At 48.7% G+C, this 25876-nt stretch overlaps 1 protein-coding gene across 1 annotated transcript in view; it reads left to right on the forward strand.

The window, feature by feature from the left end:
• Positions 1-25876, forward strand: part of LOC128690506 (UDP-glucuronosyltransferase 2A3-like) — an 88892-nt gene extending 63016 nt beyond the window's left edge. The window contains exon 9 of the mRNA XM_070089616.1: positions 21790-25876. Coding sequence (XP_069945717.1) covers positions 21790-22078 — 289 coding nt within the window. The 3' untranslated portion in view covers positions 22079-25876. The remainder of the gene's footprint in view (positions 1-21789) is intronic.

Here is a 25876-nt window from a genome sequence, read left to right on the forward strand (position 1 = left end):
TGTATATTAATTACACCATACTATGTATATTAATTACACCATACTATGTATATTAATTACACCATACTATGTATATTAATTACACCATACTATGTGTATTAATTATACCATACTATGTATATTAATTACACCATACTATGTATATTAATTATACCATACTATGTATATTAATTACACCATACTATGTATATTAATTATACCATACTATGTATATTAATTACACCATACTATGTATATTAATTATACCATACTATGTATATTAATTATACCATACTATGTATATTAATTATACCATACTATGTATATTAATTATACCATACTATGTATATTAATTACACCATACTATGTATATTAATTATACCATACTATGTATATTAATTACACCATACTATGTATATTAATTACACCATACTATGTATATTAATTATACCATACTATGTATATTAATTACACCATACTATGTATATTAATTACACCATACTATGTGTATTAATTATACCATACTATGTATATTAATTACACCATACTATGTGTATTAATTATACCATACTATGTATATTAATTATACCATACTATGTATATTAATTACACCATACTATGTGTATTAATTATACCATACTATGTATATTAATTACACCATACTATGTGTATTAATTATACCATACTATGTATATTAATTACACCATACTATGTGTATTAATTATACCATACTATGTATATTAATTACACCATACTATGTGTATTAATTATACCATACTATGTATATTAATTACACCATACTATGTATATTAATTATACCATGCTATGTATATTAACTATATAAAATGAATATTTCTTTCTAGTAATGTAACAATATCTGACTTTTTTGGGGGTTTATTCTGGGTAATCTACACACATACTGATGTCTATGACAGTTTATGTAACTATATTATGTACCTGAATAAACTTACTTAATTCTTAGTGGGATCTAACAAAGACCCATTAAGGTGTCCTTTATCTCGATTGTTAGCACACTCGGCTCACACATTGAGGTCTGGGGGTCGATCCCGGGTAGGGCTGGAAAATATTAGGACTTTTTCCATAAGACACCTGCTGTTAATGTTCTCCCATCAGTAAACTAGGTACCTGGGTTTTAGTCGACTGGTGTGGGTCGCATCCTGGGACAAAACTGACCTAATTTACCAGAAATGCTCTGCCTAACAAGCGGCTTTCTATGTAGTAGTATGTCACTGATGTCAATGACATAAACGTATTTGTAGAAATAGATATTATTATTATTATTATTATTATTATTATTATTATTATTATTATTATTATTATTATTATTATTATCCATGGAAGCAAAGAAGGGAATGTTTGAGAGTATAGTTATACCAACGCTCTTATATGGGTGTGAAACATGGGTGGTGAATGTTGCAACAAGCAGAAGGCTGGAGGCAGTGTAGATGTCGTGGCTGAGGGCAATGTGTGGTGTGAATATAATGCAGAGAATTCGTAGTTTGGAAATTAGGAGAAGGTGCGGGATTACCAAAACTATTATCCAGAGAGCTGACGGGAAGGGGGGGGGTTGAGGTGATTCGGACATGTAGTGAGAATGGAACAAAATAGAATGACTTCGAGAGTGTATTAATCTGTAGTGAAGGGAAGACGCAGTAGAGGTCGGCCTAGGAAAGGTTGGAGGGAGGGGACAAAGGTTTAGTGTGCGAGGGGCTTGGACTTCCAGCAAGCATGCGTAGCGAGCGTGTTAGATAGGAGTGAATGGAGACAAATGGTTTTTAGGACCTGACCTGCTGTTGGAGTGTGAGCAACGTATCATTTATGAAGGGATTCAGGGAAACCGGCAGGCCGGACTTGAGTCCTTGAGATGGGAAGTACAGTGTCTGCACTCTGAAGGAGGGGTGTTAATATTGCAGTTTTACAGCTAGTGTGAGGACGCCTCTGGCAAGACAGTGATGGAGTGAAACGGCCGATGTGTTAATAATAATAAAAAATTATTATTGTGACCTTTGTAATCTTGTTTATTGTGCTAGAGCTGACAGGATGAATTGCGGTTGTACAATAAACTAGCGCTCAGACGACACAACTAAAAGTAAATACTATTAGTTAAGTTACCGACGTTATGTTAGGTAAAGAGACACAAGGGGGAACTAAAACATTTATCTGCACACGTCACTATGTTCACTTACGCTTGCTTCTAGATTTATCCCAGTTTACCCAACGTATTCATCAAGCAACAGTTTTTCCATAGTATTATATGAACCTCTGGTTCAAGAACCTTTTTGCCAGGGGGAAACTAACTTGCCAGGGGGAAACTAATTTTCCCAAAGAGGGACAAACCCCCGGGAGGGATTTAACTTTGCCAGGGGACCAACTTTCCAGAGGGACAAACCCCGGGCCGAGGGCCCAACCCCTGCCAGAGGGGCCCAACCCACAGGGGGGACTAACCCTTTGGGCCAGGGGGCCCAACTTTGCCAGGGGGGATTTAATCTTGCCAGAGGACTAACTTTGCCAGGGGACTAATTTTTCCCCAGAGGGCCCAATTTTGCCAGAGGGACCAATTTTGCCAGGGGGACTAATTTTTGGGAGGGACAATTTTCCAAAACAATTTTTAAGGGAGGCCCAACTTTGCCAGGGGGACTTTTTTTGACTAACGCGGGACGACACAACCTGGGGGGTTTATCTCATATGTTTTTTTCAGGTTTTTAATGAGAGAAAAAACAGTTAATATTTAAAATGAACCAACTCTAACAAACAAATTATATCAATGGTATAACAGTATTTTAAATTTTATGAATCTATTCGGAATATAGTATATTAATTTTTTTTGGCGGCAATTACTAAATTTTTTCACATTTTTTTCCCGGAAAAATTTGAGTGACATTTATATTTATTATTTCATTAGCCTAAGTAACGACAAAAGGGTTTTTGGGAACACCAACTTTTGCCGTCCGGGGGCCCCGTGGTAACCAGTGACAGGCACCGGGTAATTCAGGGGAAGGAAGTTTAAACCAGGGGACAGGCCCCGTGGAAACCCAGGGGAAGGGGCCCGGTGGAACCAGGGGGACAGGCCCCGGGAAACCGGGGTGGACACGCACTGTGGAACCCAGGGGAAGGACCCGGGCGGCCCGGTGACAGGCACCGGGGTAACTGGGTGGAAAGGCACCGTGGTAACCAGGGGACACGCCCCGGGAAAACCCAGTGGACAGGCACTGTGGTAATTGGGAAAGGAACCGGGGAACTAGTGACAGGCACTGCGGTAATTTAGGGGGGACAGGGGGGCCAGGAAGCCGTGGAACGGGCCCACGGGTTAACCAGGGGACGGGCCCCCGGGGGTAACCAGTGACAGGCCCCGTGGAACCAGGGACAGCCCCGGGGAACTAGTGGACGGGCACCGGGGAACCCAGTGACGGGCCCCCAATGGTGGTAACCGGTAAAAATTGGAAGCACCGTGAATTAGGGGACAGGCACCTGGAACCAGGGACGAAACCGTGGAAACCCAGGGGACAGGCACCGGTAACCGGGACAGGCCCCCAACCCAGTGGAAGGCCCCGTGGCAACCAGGGGACACGCCCCGGTGGTAACCAGTGACGAAACCGTAACCAGGACAGGCCCCGGGAACCAGGACAGGCCCCCGGGCAACCAGGCGGGCAGGGGAACCAGTCCCAGGGAGGGCGGGTAACCAGTGGACAGGCCCCGGGAAATTAGTGGACACGCCCCGGGGAACCAGGGGAGGGGGACCGGGGGTAAATTGACCAGGGGCAATGTGGGTTAATCCAACAAGAAAAAAAGGAAGTGGTAATTAAAGGGGGCAGAACCGTGGCAAACAAAAAGTGACCCCACCGTGGAACCCAGTGGACACGCCCCGTGGTAAACTAGGGGACAGGCACTGGGAACAGGGGGAAGGTAGCCTGTGGAAACCCAGGGACGCCCCGGTGGCAACCAGTGGAAAACCCACCGCGGTAACCAGTGAACCGCACCGTGGGTAACCAGTGGGACAGGCCCCGTGGAAACCCAGGACAGGCACCGTGGAAACCCAGGGGACACCGTGGAAACCCAGGGAAGGTGGCACCGGGAAACCCAGGAACCGTGGGGGGCACCGGGGCGGAAACCCGTGGAAAAGCCCCGGGGGCAACTAGGGGACGGCAGGGGGGAACCCAGTACAGGCCCCCTGGGTAACCGGGTGATTAAAGTAAGTAAATAGGGGGAACAGGAAATTGTAACTAGGGGGGAAAACCCCCGGGGGAAACCAGGACGGGGCACCGTGGAAACCCAGGGACAGGCACCGTGGAACCGGGGAAAACCCCCAAAAAAAAAGGGGGACCGCCCCGGGGGAACTAAGTGACAGGCCCCGTGGTAACAGGAAGCACCGGGAACCGGGTGGAAAAGGCCCCGTGGAACCAGGGGGAACGGGCACTGCAACCCAAGGACAGGCACTGTGGTAATGGGGACAGGCACCGGGTAACCAGTGGACAGGCCCCGTGGAACGGTGGGACAGGCACCGTGGAAACCCAGGGGACGGGGCACCGGGGTAACCAGGGACACCACTGGGCAACTAGTGGACAGGCCCCGTGGTAACCAGGGAAAAGGCATTTGGGGGAAACCCCAAGTGACGGGGCCCGGGGGAACCAGTGACGGGCCCCGGGGGCAACCGGGGACAGCACCGTGGAACCCAGGGACAGGCAGGGGTGGTAACCAGTACAGGACCGTGGAACCCAGGGAAAACCACCGGGAAACCAGGGGAAGGGCCCCGTGGAACCAGTATTGCGCCCCTGGGGGAAAACCGTGGTGCGCACCGTGGAACCAGGGACAGCAAGGGAACCCTACAGGAGCGCACCGTGGGAAACCCAGTGGACAGGAAATTGGAAACCCAGGTGGAAAAACCAACACCCTGTGGTAACTAGTGGACAGGCCCCGTGGAACCCAGGTGCGGGCCCCGTGGAACTGGTGACAGGCCCCGGGTAAAAGGGAAGGCACGGGGAAACCCCGGTGGGAAGGGGGACCGTGGAAAACCAGGGGACGGGCCCCCGGGGAAACCAGGGGGAAAAGCACCGGGTAAGGGGGCGGACACGCACCGGTAATCCAGGGGACAGGCACCAACCGGTGGGTGCAACCAGTGGACAGGCACCGTGGGAACCCAGGGGAAAAAGCCCCCGTGGAACCAGGGGAAACGCACCGGGGGTAACCAGGGACAGGCCCCGGGAAACCCAGGGGACAGGCACCGGGGAACCCGGGGACAGGCCCCGTGGAACCAGTGACACGCACCGGGAAACCAGGGGGAACGCACCGGAACTAGTTAAAGGCACTGCAACCCAGTGGACAGGCCCCGGGGTAACCGGGTGACACGAAATCGGAACCAGGACAGGCCCCGTGGTAAAAGTAAGGCACTGTGGAACCGGACCCCGCACTGGGTAAACCAGGGGACAGGCACCGTGGAACCAGGGGAAAAAAGCACCTGAACCAGTGACAGGCACTGTGGTAACCAGTGACAGGACCGTGGAACCAGTGGACAGGCCCCGTAACCAGTGACGGGCATTTGGACCAGGGGACAGGCACTGAAACTGGGTGGACAGGACTTTCAGTGAGGCCCCGGTGGTAACCAGTGGACGGGCCTGGGTAACTAGGGTTTGGACTGTGGGTCCAGGGGACAGGATTTGGGTAACCAGTGGACAGGCCCCGTGGAATTTCGGGGGGACAGGCACCGTGGAAACTAGTGGACGGGCCCCGGGGCAGTTGGGACAGGCCCCGTGGAATTCTGGGTGGACAGTCACTGTGGGAAACCAGGGGACAGGCACCGGAAACCCAGTGGACAGGCCCGGGTAACTAGTGGACAGGCACCAGGAACCCATTGGACAGGCACTGGGTAACAGGGGACAGGCATGTGGTAATTTTAGTGGAAAAGGCACCGTGGAAACCAGGACAGGCCCCCGGGGCAACCAGGGGAGGGGCCCCCGTGGAATCCAGGGGAACAGGCACTGCAGTAACTAGGGGACGGGGCCCCGTAATTTGTGGGACGGGCCCCCGGGGGTAACTAGGGGACAGGCACCGTGGAAACCCAGGGGAAGGCACTGGGGTAACTAGTGGACAGGCACTGGGTAACCCGTGGACGGGGCCCCTGTGGTAACTAGTGGAAAAAGGAACGGGTAACCCAGTGGACGGGGCCCGTGGTAACCAGTGAAAAGGCACCGGGAAACCCGGGTGACAGGACTGGGGTTTAAAGTGGACAGACCGGGCAACCGGGTGATTGGGGGCCCCCGGGGAATTTTAGTGACCAAATGTGGTAATTTCGGACAGGACCGTAACCAGGGGGACAGGAAACGGGAACCAGGGGACAGGCCCCGTGGAAACCCAGGGGAAGGCCCCGGGTGGAACCGGGTGGACAGGAAGTGGTAACCAGTGGAAAACCACCGGGAACCCAGTGACAGGCCCCGGGTGGTAACCGTGGTTTGGAACCGTGGCCAGGGACAGGCACCGTGGTAACCAGGGGAAAGGCACTGTGGAAACCCAGGGGACCGCCCCGTGGTAACCAGTGACACCCCCTTTGGAAACCCAGGGGACGGGGCACCAGGAACAGGGGACAGGGCCCGTGGTAACTGGGTGGACAGCCCCGGGTGGCAACTAGGACAGGGCACCGTGGAACCCAGGGACAGGCCCCGGGGAACCCCAGTGAAAAGACCGTAACTAGTGACGGGGCCCCTGGTAACCAGTGGACAGGAAAGCGGAACCCAGTGACGGGGCCCCGGGGTAACCAGTGGACAGGCCCCGGGAATCCAGGGGAAGGGCCCGGGAAACCCAGGGGACAGGCATTTGGTAACTAAAAAAAAATGTACCCTGTGGCAAAAAAGGGACAGGCACTGTGGGTAACAAGGGACAGGGCCCCGGGAACCCAAGTGGACAGGCACCGGGGGGAAACCAGGAGGGAAACCGGGGAATGGGAAAGGCCCCGTGGTAACTAGTGACAAAACTGTGGTTAAGATAAAAACCCCGGGGAACCAGTGACGGGCACCGTGGAGTGACAGGCCTGGGAAATTTAGGGACAAAAACCGTGGCAAAAATTCCGGGTTGAACCAGGGCGCAGGGAACCCAGGGGCCCGGGGCACCGGGGAACCCAGGGAACGGGCACTGCGGAACCCAGGGGAACAGGCACGGGGAAAACCAGTGACAGGAAATGGGAACTGGGTGGACAGGAAACCGTGGTAACCAGTGAAAAAGGCACTGCAGGAACCGGGGCAGGCCCCAAACCAGGGACGGGCCCCGGGAACCCAGGGACAGTAAAACCGGGGTAATTTTAAAGGGGATTCCGGACGGGTTGGGAAACTAAATTTGTTTTTTAAAGGGCACAGTGGTTTTCCCAGCGGACAGGGATAGGAAAAATTTTTAAAGGGCCCCGGGGAAACCCGGGAAAAAATTGCGGGCACTGTTAAACATGGCCCTCCCAAACCGTTACAACTTTGGAACCGGGGCGGGCCCCGTGGGAAACCAAACAAAAGTCCCCGGGGAACGCTGCAATATGCACCAAAAAAGTGGAACCCAGGGGGTTGGCACCGTGAAAAACCAGGGATATAGTGGTAACATTTGACAGGCAGTGGAACCCAGGGGAAGGCCCCGTGTAAAGTGGACAGGCACGGGTGGAAAACCAGGGGACAGCCCCGGGTAACCAGGGGACGGCACTGTGGCACCAGTAAAGGGGGCCCCGGGAACCCAGGGACGGGGAGGGTGGGAATTTGGGGGTGGGAGAAACCGGGGGCCCAGGGGACGGGGAAGCCCCGGTGGAACTAGGGGGCACGCACTGGGGAAACCAGGGAAAAGGCAGAAAGGCCACATTTGACAGGCACTGTGGTCCCGGGTGACGGGCCCCGGGGTAACTGTGGGGAAAAATGGTTCCAGGGTAATAGTGACAGCCCCGTGGAAACCAGGGACAGGCCCCGGTTTCCAGGGGACAGGCACTGTGGAATCCGGGGACAGCAAAAAGGGCCCCCGGGGGAAATTATTGGCAATCGTGGAAACCCAGTGCAGGCCCCGGGGTAACCAGGGGAAAAAGACCGTAACCAGGGGACAGGAAACCTGGTAACCCAGTGACAGGTAATGGTGAACCAGGGGAACCAGGGGCGGGCACCGCGGAAACCCAGGGACAGGCACCGGGTAACCAGGTTGAAGGCCCGGGAAAGTAACCCCCCGTAAGGGGAACAGTGGTTCCTTTAACCCGTGGAACCAGTGACGCACCGTGGAAAGGCGGTTCCAAACCAGGAAACCCAAAGTGGGGGTTTTGGTGGCAATTTTCCAGTGGACGGGAAAGGCCCCGGGAACCCAGTGACAGGCCCTTTTGGTTTAAACGGGTGGACAGGAAACCGGTAAATATGGGAATTGGGGAAACCCCAGGGGAAAGGGTTTTTTTGGGGTCAGGACGGGCCCCCGCGAATCCAGTGGACAGGCACTGGGAATTAGTGACGGCCCGGGAACCAGGGAAGGGGCACCTGGTAACCAGTGGACGGGGCCACCGGGGCGGGAAACCCAAAAGTGTTGGGCAGGTACCGTGGAAATTGGAAATGGGACAGGCATTTGGAATGAGAGGCACCGTAATCGGGTTGGACAGGGGGAACAGGGGGCAGGCAAAAAGGAAAGGTCCCAGGACCCCAAATTTAGGGGGAATTGGAAATTGTGGAAAAGAGGGGAAGAGGGTAATTTGGGGTGGGAAAAGTGGAAGGAAATTGTGGAAATTAAGGTGGAAAACAGTACACCGGGAAATTTGGGGACGGCCCCGGGGTTACCAGGGTTTGGAAAGGGGTTTTTGGACAGCCCCTGGTAACCAGTGACAGGCACTGGGGAAAACAAAGTGAAAAGGCCCCGTGGAACCCAGTGAAGGCCCCGGGTAACCAGGGGAACCCACTGTGGTAACTAGTGACGGGAAATGGGTAACCGGGAACAGGCACGTGGAAACAGGGGGACAGGCCGGGGAAAATTAGGGGAAGAACTGTGAACTAGTGGCAGGAAACCAGGAAGAATGGGTTTTAAATGGAAAAAATGCAGAAACCGAAATTGATAGCCCTTTGGACCGGGAAACCGTCACGGCCAGTCCAGCACAAAAGGGACAGGGAAACAAACTGAACGCCCAAAAAATTAAGGGCGGCACGGGGTTACACCCCCGGCGTTTTTCCCCAAAATTTCTGGGGGCCCGAAACTGGGGGAAATTTTGAACAAAGAACCAAGCTTATATGCTTACCTAAAAAAACGGGGAATATGACGGTGCGAAAACCCAGTGACAGAACTGTGTGTTTGAACATTTGAAGTCCCCGGGTTGTGCCGGGGCAACCAGGGGAATTGAAAATGGTAATTAGGGGACAAAAAAAACCGTGGTTTTTTAGTACGGCACCGGGGAACCAGTGATTGCGCACCGGGAAACCCAGGGGCCCGGCACCTTTAAAATCCAAAGGATTGGAAACGGGAAAGGGAAAGGAAAGGGGCGGCAACTTCCGGGGTTTTTGCGGCACCGGGGAAAACCCAGCCCCGGGAACCCTGCGCAAACCAGGGGGGACGCACCGGGAAAACCAGGGGAAGGGCACTGCAAAACCCAGGGGACGGGGTTTGTGGAAAGTAATTAAAATGGGGTTCCCCCGGGTGGTAACTGGGGTGGACAGGCACCGTGGTAACCCAGGGGTTTAGGGACCGTGAACCAGTGACAGGCACCGTAAACCAGGGGACAGGATTGTGGAAACCATTTGACAGGCCCCGGGGCGGGAACCGGGTGGCCGCACTGCAAACCCAGGGGGACAGCACTGGGAATTAGGGGGACAGGCCCCGTGGTAATTAGTGGCAGGAAACCCGGGAAACCCAGGGGCGGCCCCGGGAAACCCAGTGGCAGGCCCCGGGGAAACTAGGACAGGCCCCTGGGGTTTTCCAGGACGGGGCACCGGGGAAAACTAGGGGACAGGCCCCTTTTGGTATTTCCAGTGGAAGGCACCGTGGAAATTAGTGGACAGCACCGAAAAATAGGGGATGCGGCCCCGTGGAATCCAGGGGACGGGCCCCCCGGGTAACTAGGGGACGGCACGGGGAAATAGCGGCCTGGGTAAAGGACAGGCACCGGGAACCAGTGGGCGAGGGGTTAACCAGTGGGACAGGCACCGTGGTAACCCTTTTAACGGCCCGGGGGAAAATAAAAACCAGGGGGACGGGCCCCGGGGGAAACCCAGGGAAAAGGCACCGGGTAACCAGGGACAGGCCCCGGGGGCCCAACCATTGAAAAGGCACCGTGGTAACTAGTGGACAGGCACTGTGGAACAGGGGGACAGGACCGTTGGTGGGGCCCCGTGGTTGGGAATTCCGGGCACCAGTGCCCAAGGAATTGTGGTAACTGGGTGGACAGGATTGGGGAAAAAACCCGGGGAAGGCACTGGGCAAAAAGTGGGGGGGGGACCCCGGGTAACCAGGGGGAAGGAAAAACGGGTAACCGGGAAAGCGCAATCGGTTGCCCGGGTGGGGCCCCCCACCGGGGAAAAACCAGGTGGAAAATTTGGGGAAGACAGGGGAAAAAAACCAGGCACCGTGGAAACCAGTGACAGGCCCCGGTAATAGCTAAGTGAACCGGCGCACCGGGGGAACCCAGGTGGACAGGCACCGTGGAAATTTTGGGTGACGGGCACCGTAAGTAACCCGGGGAAGGCACCGGAAAGGAGGGGACGGGCCCCTGTAACCAGTGGACAGGCCCCGGGGGTACCCATTTGGAAAGCTTGGGGTTGGTTTCCCGGGCAGGCACCGTGGAAACCAGTGGCGGCCCACCGGGGAACCAGTGAATGGACACCGGGAACCAGTGACGGGCCCCGGTAACCAGGGGACAGGCACCTGCGGTAACTATGGACGGGGGCACCGTGGAACCGGGGACGGGACCGGGGAAACCAGGGGACAGGTCGGGAAATTTCCAGTGGACGACCCCGGGGCAACTAGGGGTCATGCTTTGTTTCCCAGGACAGACCCCTTTTAACTTTAAATGGAAAAAATAGAAAAAAAGGGTTGGGAAAAGATAAAATTAACAGTTAGTATTTATTTCAAAAAGTTCTCTTTAAATTAGGTTTTCTTGAGAAGAAAGGGGATAAAAAGCAAAAAAGACGGAAAAATTTTGAACCAGACCCCCCAAAATTCATGGCGAGGGACCAAATTAACGTCTTCCCCATCTTCTCTCTTTTTCTATCAACTTTTCGAACTCGAGGGAAGAAGTTTACCTGAGGCGAAACGTTTCGAAAAAAGATCCCCAACTGCTGCATAATTCCCTTACCCAAAAAACCCGTGGAAACCCACGGGACAGGCCCCGTAAAACCCAGGGGGACGGGATATCAGGAAATTTTGGCCGACAGCCCCTTGGTAACCAGGGGACAGGCTTTGGGGAAACCCAGGGACAGACCCCGGGGAATTTGTAAGGCCCCGTAAAACCGGGAAAACCCCGGTGGAACCAGTACCCCCGTGGTAACTAGTTTTACAGGAACCTCAGGCACCCAGGGGACAGACACCGTGGTAACCAGTGACAGGCACCGTGGAACCCAGGGGACGGGCACCAAAAAATTAGGGGAACCCCAGGGAAACTGGGGGGAAAACCATGGGAAAACGGGCAGCACCAGTGACGGGCGCCCCGGGAAATCCCCCGGGCCAGCCCCTTTAAACTATGACAGGCCCCGCGGAAATCCAGTGGACAGAAAGGGAAACCAGTAAGAAATTTGGGTGACAGGAAATTGGGGCCGGTAAATTTCCAGTAAAGGAAACCGAAACCAGTGACAGGCACCGGGCAACTAGGGGACACGAGTTTTCCCAAGGGGACAGGCACCTTCCGTGAAAACCCCTAGTAAAGGGGCCCCGGGGGAAACAGTGAAAGCCCCGGGCAACCAGTGGAAGGACCGGGGCAACCAGTGAAGGGCCCCGAAAAACCCGGGTGGACACCCCACCGGGGAAACCAGGGAAGGGGGGAACATGAAGGAAAAAGGGGAAAGGAACAGTGGCAATGGGGACAACCAAAGTGACAGTCCCCTAAAACAAAGTGGACAGGAACCAAAAAAAAACCAGTGACACAAAAAGGAAAATTTAAGTGGACAGGAAACTGGGTTCTTATTTTTGGCCCAAAACGGGTTAACCTTAGGATGGAAACTGGCAAAATTTAAATTGGACAGGAAGGGGTAACCAGGGACGGGAAAAGGAAAACAGTGGACGGGGGCACGGGGAAAACCCAGTGGAACCAGGGGTAACTAGTGACAGGCCTGGGGTAACTAGGGGCAGCACCTGTAACTAGGGGCAGGTTTTTTTTGGGGGTTTAACTAGTGGGACAGGGAAATTTTAAAGGAAAAAAATGACGGGTTTGAAGGGGAAAACCCAGGGGACAGGACCATGAAACTAAGTGGGACGGGGCCCAATCGGGGAAAAGTAAAGGGAAAAAAATTGTAAATAACGGGGCCCCACCCCAAAACTTAAGGGGAAAGGCCCCGTTTCCCATTTTAAAAGCACTTTTTCTATCCCCCCGGAACCTGTTTAAGGCCATGCAGGAAAATTTTGGGGAAAAAAAGTACCAACCGGGATAACTTTCCAAAAAACCGTGGTAACCCAACAGGCCCCGTGATAACCAGGGGGCGGGAAGGGGGTGGAAAACCCCAGGGGCAGGCCCCGGGGAAAAATTCGGTGGACCGGCTTTAACCAGGGACGGGGCAGGGGAAAATTTAGGGGGCAGGCCCCGTGAAAAACGTGACGGCCCCGGGGAAAACCCAGGGACAGGCCCCGGTGGAAATTAGGAAAAGCCCCCGGGAAAAACTAGGGGAAGGCCCCTGGGTAACCAGTGCGGCCAAGACCAAAGGATTAAACCAGTGGACGGGAAACCGGGGAAAACCAGTGGACAGGCACTGGGTAACTAGTGGAAGGCACCGTGAAACCATGGGGAAAGGGGGGCCCCTGATAATTTAGTGGACGGGCCCCGGGGTAACTATGAAGGAAGTGAGTTCCAGGGACAGCCCTGAAAAAAAAGGGGGGCAGGACCGGGGAAAACCAGTAAAACAGGCACCGGATAACCAGGGGGAAGGGCATTGGGAAAACCCAGTGGACGGGAACTGTGAAAACCAGTGGACGGGACCGTGAAACTAGTGACAGGAATTGATAACTAGTGGAAAAAAGGCCCCTTATGAAAACCCAGTGGTTGGGTTCATGAAAACTAGGACAGGCCCCCGGGGGGTTGGATAACTAGTGGAAGAAACTAGGGATAACCAGGGGACGGGAAATTGGAAAACTATGGACGGGCACCGTGAAAACCCAGTAAAGGGCATTTGATAACTAGGGGTTTTGGGAATTTGAAAACCCAGTGGGAAAAATCCTGAAAACCCAGGGGAAGGGCCCCGGGTTTTCCAGTGGACGGGCCACCCAGAAACTGGGTGAAGCCCCCGGAAAACCCAGGGACGGGCCCCGTGTTTAACCAGGGGACGGGCACCATGAAAACCCAGTGACAAACCTTGAAACCCAGGGACAGACCCCTTGAAAACCCAGGGGACAGACCCCGTGAAAAAACCAGGGGACGGGAAAATTGGGGAAAACCCAGGGGACAGACCCCTTGAAAATTAGTGGACAGACACTTTGATAATTATGGAAAGGGAACTGTAAAACCCCAGTGGACAGACACTTGAAAACCCGGGTGGAAGAAATTGAAATCAGTGGACAGACACTGATAACTAGGGGAAAAGACCCCGTAAACCAGGGGGACGGGAACATGATAATAGTGACGGGGAACTGTGAAACTAGGGGAAAGGTACCCGTAAATTAGGGGACAGACACCGGAAAAATGGGTGTTTGGTGACATTTGGAAAACCCAGGGGAAGGCACCTGAAAACCCAAAAGACACTGTGAAAAATTAGAAAGGGAACTTTGATAACTAGTGGAAGGACTCGAAAACCCAGGGGAAAGGGCACTTGATAATTTGGTGACATGTAAATTTCAAAAGGGTTTTCAGGGACAGACTTTTCGATAACTAGTGGAAAAGGCATCGGAAAAACCAGTGACAACACTTGATAAAAGGGGACGGGCATTTGAAACCAGGGGGAAAACACTGGGAAAAGGGGAAGGCACTTGAAAACCCATTGACGGGAATTGGGATAATTAGGGGACAAAAATGTGATAAAAGGGGACAGACACTTGATAACTATGGACGGGCACTGTGATAACCAGTGGACAGTCAAATGATAACTAGGGGAAACACCCGGGATAACCAGTGGAGGTACCAGGAAAACCCAGGGAAAAAGACCCCTTGATAACTAGTGGCCCAGCCCCGGGATAACCAGGGTGACAGTTACTAGGATAACTGGGGTAGCCGGCCCCATGAAACCCAGGGGCGGGACCCCGTGAAATTAGGGGAAGGGGAAATTAGGATAATCCGGGGAAAAATTTACTTTGATAACTAGTGGCCCGGATAGGAAACTGGTGGACAGACCCCGTGAAAACCCAGGGGACAGTCCCCATGAAACTATGCCCGACTTTTAAAACCCAGGGGACAGACCCCTGGGAAAACCCGGGAAGGGCCGCCCCATGAAAACCCAGTGAAGCCCCGTGATAACTAGGGGACAGCACAAAGATAACCAGTGGAAAAATGTGATAACCAGTGGCAGTCCTATGAAAACCCAGGGGACAGCATTTGGGATAACTAGGCCCGCCCCATGATCTAGGACAGCCTGGGATAACTAGGGGGCCCAAGGTTTGTGGACACTGTGAAAAACTAGTGCCCGTCACTATGAAACCAGTGGACGGGCACTGTGATAACAGTGGCCCGTCCCCATGATAACTAGTGGGGCACTGTGAAAAATTAGTGGAAGGAATCGGGAAACTAGGGGACAGGCCCCATGTCAAAATTGGAAAAACAAAAAGGATAACAGTGACGCCCCTTTATAACTAGGGGAAGACACGGGGGAAAACCCAGTGGAAGAAAACCGGGAAAACCCGGGAAAGGGACCGTTTAACTAGTGGGGTACACTTTGAAAAATTAGTGGAGACACTGTGAAAACCCTTAAAAAGGACCTTTTGATAACCAGTGACAGACCCCGTGAAAACCCAGTGACAAAAATTCTGAAAACCCATGACAGGCCCCAGGAAACCAGTGGGAAGGGGCCCCGATAATTAGGGAAGTCCCCTTTATCTAGGGACGGGGAAAGGGATAACCAGTGAAGAAAATTGATAACCCAGGGACGGGAAACCTGAAAACAGTGGACGGGCACCGGAAAATAGTGGACAAGGCATTTGGAAAATTTTTAGGGAAAAGGCACTGGGGAAAAATTGTGGAATCCCCTTGAACTAGGGACGGGCCCCCGGGAACAGGGACGGGCACCTGAAAACTAGTGACAGGCCCCGTGATAACTAGTGACAGGCCCCGGGGAAACCCAGGGGAAAAAGGCACTTAGAACCATGGACGGGAAAATTGTGATAACTAGGGAAGGCCCCGTGAAACTAGGGGACGGGCACCAGAAAACCAGTGGACGGGCCCCTTGAAAACCCAGTGGAAGGCCTGGGGGAAACGTAAAGGGGGTTTTAAACCGTGAAAACCCAGGGGAAAGGGGCTTTTCAGAAACCGGGTGGAGGGGTCCCCTGGAAAACCCAGGGGACAGGCACCGGAAATTAAAGGGGGACGGGTCCCGGGGGAAACTAGGGGAAAAAATCACGGAAAAATAGTGGACGGCACCTGAAAAACTAGGGAAAAACTTGACAACTATATTGGCACCGGAAACCCAGGGGAAACCGGCCCCCGGGATAATAATTGGACGGGAAAGTTGGGAACCAGTGCGGCACTTAATCCAGGGAATCCCCGGGGCAATCCAGGGGACGGGAAACGTAAACCAGTGGACGGCCATGGATAACCAGTAAAGGGAGCGTAATACAGGGACAGGAAGTTATTTAGGGGACAGGCACTGTGAAAAATTCAGTGGATAAAACCGGGAAAATAAAAAAGGGAAAAAAGTGCCCGGGGAAACCCAGGGGACGGTCACCATAACTAGTGACAAAAGGTGGAACCAGTGGACAGAAAAACCGTGACAATTTGGGGAACAGTCCCCAGGATTGTGGATTTTTTCAGGATTAAAACAAAAGGGCGACAGGTAACGGTTGGGGCCCCCCAAAGGGGACGGGCCAACTATAACCAGTGAAAAATACCAGATCCGGGTGAAAAGGCCCCAGAAACCCAGTGACAGGCACGGGGAAAAATTGGGGTTTTGGGGCCCCAATAACCGGGGAAAATATTGGGGGAAACCAGTGGACGGCACTTCATTTAGTGGGACAGGGGACAGTCACTATGATAACTAGTGGACAGGCACTGTGATAACTAGTGGGCAGGCACTATGATAACTAGTGGACAGGTACTGTGGTAACTAGTGGACATTTACTCTAATAACTAGTGGACAGGCACTGTGACAACTAGTGGACAGGCACTGTGATAACTAGTGGACAGGCACTGTGATAACTAGTGGACAGGCACTGTGATAACTAGTGGACAGGCACTGTGATAACTAGTGGACAGGCACTGTGATAACTAGTGGACAGGCACTGTGATAACTAGTGGACAGGCACTGTGATAACTAGTGGACAGGCACTGTGATAACTAGTGGACAGGCACTGTGATAACTAGTGGACAGGCACTGTGATAACTAGTGGACAGGCACTGTGGTAACTAGTGGACAGGCACTGTGATAAATAGTGGACAGGCACTGTGATAACTATTGGACAGGCACTGTGATAACTAGTGGACAGTCACTGTGAACTAGTGGACAGGTACTGTGACAACTACTGGACAGGCACTGTGGTAACTAGTGGACAGGTACTGTGAAAACTAGTGGACAGTCACTATGATAACTAGTGGACAGGCACTGTGATAACTAGTGGACAGGCACTGTGATAACTAGTGGACAGACACTGTGATGTGGTAACTAGTGGACAGGCACTAGTGGACAGGCACTGTGGTAACTAGTGGACAGACACTGTGGTAACTAGTGGACAGGCACTGTGGTAACTAGTGGACAGGCACTGTAGTAATTAGTGGACAGGCACTGTGGTAACTAGTGGACAGGCACTGTAGTAATTAGTGGACAGGCACTGTGGTAACTAGTGGACATGTATTGTGGTTACTACTGGACAGGCACTGTGATAACTAGTGGACAGGCACTGTGATAACTAGTGGACAGGCACTGTGATAACTAGTGGACAGGCACTGTGATAACTAGTGGACAGGCACTGTGATAACTAGTGGACAGGCACTATGATAATTAGTGGACAAATACTGTATGACAACTTACGGGATTAGCGCTTCTCCTTGAACATAATAATTTGGCTGGTGGAAATATTATATAAACTAATAATTCATGTACGTATTGTTGTAAGCTGATCCTCTCATTATTGTTGTAAGCTGATCCTCTCATTGTTGTTGTAAGCTGATTCTCTCATTATTGTTGTAAGCTGATCCTCTCATTATTGTTGTAAGGTGATCCTCTCATTGTTGTTGTAAGCTGATTCTCTCATTATTGTTGTAAGCTGATCCTCTCATTATTGTTGTAAGCTGATCCTCTCATTATTGTTGTAAGCTGATCCTCTCATTATTGTTGTAAGCTGATCCTCTCATTATTGTTGTAAGCTGATCCTCTTATTGTTGTTGTAAGCTGATCCTCTCAAGCTGATCCTCTCATTATTGTTGTAAGCTGATCCTCTCATTATTGTTGTAAGCTGATCCTCTCATTATTGTTGTAAGCTGATCCTCTCATTATTCTTGTAAGCTGATCCTCTCATTATTGTTGTAAGCTGATCCTCTCATTATTGTTGTAAGCTGATCCTCTCATTCTTGTTGTAAGCTGATCCTCTCATTATTGTTGTAAGCTGATCCTCTCATTATTGTTGTAAGCTGATCCTCTCATTATTGTTGTAAGCTGATCCTCTCATTATTGTTGTAAGCTGATCCTCTCATTATTGTTGTAAGCTGATCCTCTCATTATTGTTGTAAGCTGATCCTCTCATTATTGTTGTAAGCTGATCCTCTCGTTATTGTTGTAAGCTGATCATCTCATTATTGTTGTAAGCTGATCCTCTCATTATTGTTGTAAGCTGATCCTCTCATTATTGTTGTAAGCTGATCCTCTCATTATTGTTGTAAGCTGATCCTCTCATTATTGTTGTAAGCTGATCCTCTCATTATTGTTGTAAGCTGATTCTCTCATTATTGTTGTAAGCTGATCCTCTCATTATTGTTGTAAGCTGATCCTCTCATTGTTGTTGTAAGCTGATCCTCTCATTATTGTTGTAAGCTGATCCTCTCATTGTTGTTGTAAGCTGATTCTCTCATTGTTGTTGTAAGCTGATCCTCTCATTGTTGTTGTAAGCTGATTCTCTCATTATTGTTGTAAGCTGATCCTCTCATTATTGTTGTAAGCTGATCCTCTCATTATTGTTGTAAGCTGATCCTCTCGTTATTGTTGTAAGCTGATCATCTCATTATTGTTGTAAGCTGATCCTCTCATTATTGTTGTAAGCTGATCCTCTCATTATTGTTGTAAGCTGATCCTCTCATTATTGTTGTAAGCTGATCCTCTCATTATTGTTGTAAGCTGATCCTCTCATTATTGTTGTAAGCTGATTCTCTCATTATTGTTGTAAGCTGATCCTCTCATTATTGTTGTAAGCTGATCCTCTCATTGTTGTTGTAAGCTGATCCTCTCATTATTGTTGTAAGCTGATCCTCTCATTGTTGTTGTAAGCTGATTCTCTCATTGTTGTTGTAAGCTGATCCTCTCATTGTTGTTGTAAGCTGATTCTCTCATTATTGTTGTAAGCTGATCCTCTCATTATTGTTGTAAGCTGATCCTCTCATTATTGTTGTAAGCTGATTCTCTCATTATTGTTGTAAGCTGATCCTCTCATTATTGTTGTAAGCTGATCCTCTCATTGTTGTTGTAAGCTGATTCTCTCATTATTGTTGTAAGCTGATCCTCTCATTATTGTTGTAAGCTGATCCTCTCATTGTTGTTGTAAGCTGATCCTCTCATTATTGTTGTAAGCTGATCCTCTCATTATTGTTGTAAGCTGATCCTCTCATTGTTGTTGTAAGCTGATCCTCTCATTATTGTTGTAAGCTGATCCTCTCATTATTGTTGTAAGCTGATCCTCTCATTATTGTTGTAAGCTGATCCTCTCATTATTGTTGTAAGCTGATCCTCTCATTATTGTTGTAAGCTGATCCTCTCATTATTGTTGTAAGCTGATCATCTCATTATTGTTGTAAGCTGATCCTCTCATTATTGTTGTAAGCTGATCCTCTCATTATTGTTGTAAGCTGATCCTCTCATTATTGTTGTAAGCTGATCCTCTCATTATTGTTGTAAGCTGATCCTCTCATTATTGTTGTAAGCTGATTCTCTCATTATTGTTGTAAGCTGATCCTCTCATTATTGTTGTAAGCTGATCCTCTCATTTTTGTTGTAAGCTGATCCTCTCATTATTGTTGTAAGCTGATCCTCTCATTGTTGTTGTAAGCTGATTCTCTCATTGTTGTTGTAAGCTGATCCTCTCATTGTTGTTGTAAGCTGATTCTCTCATTATTGTTGTAAGCTGATCCTCTCATTATTGTTGTAAGCTGATCCTCTCATTATTGTTGTAAGCTGATTCTCTCATTATTGTTGTAAGCTGATCCTCTCATTATTGTTGTAAGCTGATCCTCTCATTGTTGTTGTAAGCTGATTCTCTCATTATTGTTGTAAGCTGATCCTCTCATTATTGTTGTAAGCTGATCCTCTCATTGTTGTTGTAAGCTGATCCTCTCATTATTGTTGTAAGCTGATCCTCTCATTATTGTTGTAAGCTGATCCTCTCATTGTTGTTGTAAGCTGATCCTCTCATTGTTGTTGTAAGCTGATCCTCTCATTATTGTTGTAAGCTGATCCTCTCATTATTGTTGTAAGCTGATCCTCTCATTATTGTTGTAAGCTGATCCTCTCATTATTGTTGCAAGCTGATCCTCTCATTATTGTTGTAAGCTGATCCTCTCATTATTGTTGTAAGCTGATCCTCTCATTATTGTTGTAAGCTGATCCTCTCATTTTTGTTGTAAGCTGATCCTCTCATTATTGTTGTAAGCTGATTCTCTCATTATTGTTGTAAGCTGATTCTCTCATTATTGTTGTAAGCTGATCCTCTCATTATTGTTGTAAGCTGATCCTCTCATTATTGTTGTAAGCTGATCCTCTCATTATTGTTGTAAGCTGATCCTCTCATTATTGTTGTAAGCTGATCCTCTCATTATTGTTGTAAGCTGATCCTCTCATTATTGTTGTAAGCTGATCCTCTCATTATTGCTGTATGATATTGTTGTAAGCTGATCCTCTCATTATTGTTGTAAGCTGATCCTCTCATTATTGTTGTAAGCTGATCCTCTCATTATTGTTGTAAGCTGATCCTCTCATTATTGTTGTAAGCTGATCCTCTCATTATTGTTGTAAGCTGATCCTCTCATTATTGTTGTAAGCTGATCCTCTCATTATTGTTGTAAGCTGATCCTCTCATTATTGTTGTAAGCTGATCCTCTCATTATTGTTGTAAGCTGATCCTCTCATTGTTGTTGTAAGCTGATCCTCTCATTATTGTTGTAAGCTGATCCTCTCATTATTGTTGTAAGCTGATCCTCTCATTATTGTTGTAAGCTGATCCTCTCATTATTGTTGTAAGCTGATCCTCTCATTATTGTTGTAAGCTGATCCTCTCATTATTGTTGTAAGCTGATCCTCTCATTGTTGTTGTAAGCTGATCCTCTCATTATTGTTGTAAGCTGATCCTCTCATTATTGTTGTAAGCTGATCCTCTCATTATTGTTGTAAGCTGATCCTCTCATTATTGTTGTAAGCTGATCCTCTCATTATTGTTGTAAGCTGATCCTCTTATTGTTGTAAGCTGATCCTCTCATTAGCTGATCCTCTCATTATTGTTGTAAGCTGATCCTCTCATTATTGTTGTAAGCTGATCCTCTCATTATTGTTGTAAGCTGATCCTCTTATTGTTGTTGTAAGCTGATCCTCTTATTGTTGTAAGCTGATATTATTGCTGTTGTTGTATGATTCTCTCATTATTGTTGTAAGCTGATTCTCTCATTATTGTTGTAAGCTGATCCTCTCATTATTGTTGTAAGCTGATCCTCTTATTGTTGTTGTAAGCTGATCCTCTCATTATTGTTGTAAGCTGATTCTCTCATTATTGTTGTAAGCTGATCCTCTCATTATTGTTGTAAGCTGATCCTCTCATTATTGTTGTAAGCTGATCCTCTCATTATTGTTGTAAGCTGATCCTCTCATTATTGTTGTAAGCTGATCCTCTCATTATTGTTGTAAGCTGATCCTCTTATTGTTGTTGTAAGCTGATTCTCTCATTATTGTTGTAAGCTGATCCTCTCATTGTTGTAAGCTGATTCTCTCATTATTGTTGTAAGCTGATTCTCTCATTATTGTTGTAAGCTGATTCTCTCATTATTGTTGTAAGCTGATTCTCTCATTATTGTTGTAAGCTGATCCTCTCATTATTGTTGTAAGCTGATTCTCTCATTATTGTTGTAAGCTGATCCTCTTATTGTTGTTGTAAGCTGATCCTCTTATTATTGGTAACGTAAATAACTCAGTTGACATTATTCAATGTATCTCTTTACAATGTAGCTGATTTTCAGACTCCAGCGGTAAATAAGTTATTGACTTTTTTTTTAAGTTATCATAGGTAATTTACAATGTATATGTGTACCTGTGACTAAATAAACTTACTATATGTTTGTGTGTTCAGTTACCGGGAGAACGCACGCTGGGTGTCTCAGGTGGTCCGGGATCATCCGCTGGAGCCTCTGGACAACGCACTCTGGCTGGTGGAACACGTTGCCAACACACGCGGGGCTCCACACCTCAAGTTCTCCGCCAGACACCTCAACTTCTGGCAGTTCTTCGGCCTCGATGTCTTCGCGTTCCTGCTGCTGGTTACATTTTGTCTCCTGTATTGTCTCCCGCGACTAGTCAAGTACCTTCTGAGTAGCTTTATATCACTAGGAAGTTACAGAAGTAAACTGAAGGTAGCTTGAACAGCCAAGTTTATGGAATTTAGCTCATGTATTTTGTTATTATTATTATGCGCAAGACTGATGGAAAAAAGAAAATGGTATCTTGTGTTCTTTGTCATCCAGGACTAAAACTATAAAAATACATTAATGAACATAATTATAAATACGTAATGTTATGTCTAGTAACTGTAAATACTGATAAAACATGTATTACACTCTATTATGCAGTGGTTGAATATTATTATTCTTGAATAAATAGAGTGTAATGAAACTTGTCAGTGCTTGATAATAATCCACAAGGAGACACAGACTAGGAAGAATTATTGATCTGTATAACTGGACCATCTGTTGGGATCCTCTTCAGTAGAGGATTCCAGCAGGAGGTCGATATATAGAGATAAATTATTCTAAGTTTGTCCCCATGTATGTTATTACTGAGTATACTTTATCTTGTTCGTTCAATTTCTCTTTTCATGAGTTCCACCTGTGTTCCTTGACCCAACACACGCACCCACACACACCCACACGCACCCACACGCATCCACGCGCACCCACACGGGAAGTTGACTTTACACAAGCGTTCAAAAGTAGGTACAGTGAGTTGGTTGATGGTACAGTGAGTTGGTTGATGGTACAGTGAGTTGGTTGATGGTACAGTGAGTTGGTTGATGGTATAGTGAGTTTGTTGATGGTATAGTAAGTTGGTTGAAGGTCAAGAGGCGGGGACCAAGAGCTACATCATTCAAGTTTTCCACAAACTCACAGCACATGTTGTGTGTGCGCGCACCCGCACGTACTTTTTCTTGGCACAGAAAGCGGTATACTAACAGAAAGAATTAAGAAAAGCAGCAACTGATGAAAAGTAAAAAATACTAATAAGTCAGAAGGACGTTAGAAAATACTTCAGCTCGGAGTCGCACTCGTAACTATGTATTTGAAACTGCTCAAGTAACAATATAGAGAACCGAAGGATCAGGGTAAACATGCTAGCGACGTACAAATACTCTGAGGAATTGAGAGGCTGGACAGACTTAGCGTCTTTGAGGGAAAATATCCGTTAAATGACGCCACAGATTTTAGTAACTTGGGTGAGTTACTGGGATGTTATAAATATTTCTGAAGCCTCACGGTAGTTACAAAGGAATTGACCTGGACAAGTCTTAAGAGGAAGTCGCAGCCAGTATGGGAGACAGGTCCAGGAGCAAAGACTAGACTTTTGCAATCACAAATAGGCACACGCGCGCGCGCACACACACACACACGCGCACACACACACACACACACACACACACACACACACACACACACACACACACACACACACACACACACACACACACACACACGCATCAACATGTCAGGGACACAACCAGAGAGAGAGGGGAGGATGAGCCAGCAAGACTGGATCTTGTGTTCACCCTGAGCAGTTCAGACATTGAAGACATCACTTACGAGAGGCCCCTTGGAGCTAGCGATCACGTGGTTCTGAGTTTTGCTTATATAGTAGAGTTACAAGTGGAGAAGGTAACCGGAACTGAAGGGGACAGGCCAAACTATAAAAGGGGGGACTACACAGGTATGAGAAACTTCCTGCAGGAGGTTCATTGGGACAGTGAAATGGTAGGAAAATCAGTAAACGAGATGATGGAATATGTGGCAACAAAGTGCAAGGAGGCAGAGGAAAGTTTTGTTCCCAAGGGAAACAGAAATAATAGGAAGACCAAAACGAGTCCTTGGTTTACCCGAAGGTGTAGGGAGGCAAAAACTAAGTGCAACAGAGAATGGAAAAGGTACAGGAGGCATAGGACCCAGGAAAACAAGGAGATTAGTAGAAGAGCCAGAAACGAGTATGCACAGATAAGGAGGGAGGCCCAGCGACAGTATGAAAACGACATAGCATCGAAAGTCAAATCTGACCTGAAACTGCTGTATAGCCACATTAGGAGGAAGACAACAGTCAAGGACCAGGTGATAAGGCTGAGGAAAGAAGGTGGAGAACTCACAAGAAACGATCAAGAGGTATGTGAGTAGCTCAACACGAGATTTAAGGAAGTATTTACAGTAGAGACAGGAAGGACTCTGGGGGGACAGACCAGATGGGGACACCAGCAAGGAATATACCAACAAGTGTTGGACGACATACTTACAGATGAGGAGGAGGTGAAGAAACTGCTAAGGGACATCGATACCTCAAAGGCAATGGGACCGGACAACATCTCCCCGTGGGTCCTTAGAGAGGGAGCAGATATGTTGTGCGTGCCACTTACCACAATCTTCAACACGTCCCTGGAAACTGGGCAACTACCTGAGGTATGGAAGACGGCAAATGTAGTTCCCATTTTTAAAAAAAGGAGACAGAAAAGAGGCACTAAACTATAGACCTGTGTCATTGACGTGTATAGTATGCAAAATTATGGAGAAGAGTATCAGGAGGAGAGTGGTGGAGCACCTGGAACTGAACAAGAGTATAAATGCCAACCAGCACGGATTCACGGAAGGCAAATCCTGTGTCACAAACCTTCTGGAGTTTTATGATAAAATAACAGAAGTAAGACACGAGAGAGAGGGGTGGGTTGATTGCGTCTTCTTGGACTGCAAGAAGGCCTTTGACACAGTTCCTCACAAGAGATTAGTGCAGAAGCTAGAGCATCAGGCGCATATAACAGGAAGGGCACTGCAATGGATAAGAGAATACCTGACAGGGAGGCAACAACGAGTCATGGTACGTAATGATGTATCACAGTGGGCACCTGTGACGAGCGGGGTCCCACAGGGGTCGGTCCTAGGACCAGTGCTATTTTTGGTATATGTGAACGACATGATGGAAGGGTTAGACTCAGAAGTGTCCCTGTTTGCAGATGATGTGAAGTTAATGAGGAGAATTAAATCTGATGAGGACCAGGCAGGACTTCAAAGAGACCTGGACAGACTGGACACCTGGTCCAGCAAATGGCTTCTCGAATTTAATCCTGCCAAATGCAGTCATGAAGATAGGGGAAGGGCACAGAAGACCACGGACAGAGTATAGGCTAGGTGGCCAAAGACTGCAAACCTCACTCAAGGAGAAAGATCTTGGGGTGAGTATAACACCGAGCATGTCTCCGGAAGCACACATCAATCAGATAACTGCTGCAGCATATGGGCGCCTGGCAAACCTGAGAACAGCATTCCGACACCTTAGTAAGGAATCGTTCAAGACACTGTACACCGTGTATGTCAGGCCCATACTGGAGTATGCAGCACCTGTTTGGAACCCGCACTTGATAAAGCACGTCAAGAAACTAGAGAAAGTACAAAGGTTTGCCACAAGGTTAGTTCCAGAGCTAAGGGGAATATCCTATGAAGAAAGATTAAGGGAAATCGGCCTGACGACACTGGAGGACAGGAGGGTCAGGGGAGACATGATAACGACATATAAAATACTGCGTGGAATAGACAAGGTGGACAAAGACAGGATGTTCCAGGGAGGGGACACAGAAACAAGAGGCCACAATTGGAAGTTGAAGACACAAATGAGCCAGAGAGATATTAGGAAGTATTTCTTCAGTCATAGAGTTGTAAGGCAGTGGAATAGCCTAGAAAATGACGTAGTGGAGGCAGGAACCATACACAGTTTTAAGACGAGGTTTGATAAAGCTCATGGAGCGGGGAGAGAGAGGGCCCAGTAGCAACCGGTGAAGAGGCGGGGCCAGGAGCTAAGACTCGACCCCTGCAACCACAAATAGGTGAGTACACACACACACACACACACACACACACACACACACACACACACACACACACACACACACACACACACACACACACACACACACACAA

This window comes from Cherax quadricarinatus, chromosome 29, assembly GCF_038502225.1.
Source record: "Cherax quadricarinatus isolate ZL_2023a chromosome 29, ASM3850222v1, whole genome shotgun sequence".
Lineage (NCBI taxonomy): Eukaryota > Metazoa > Arthropoda > Malacostraca > Decapoda > Parastacidae > Cherax > Cherax quadricarinatus.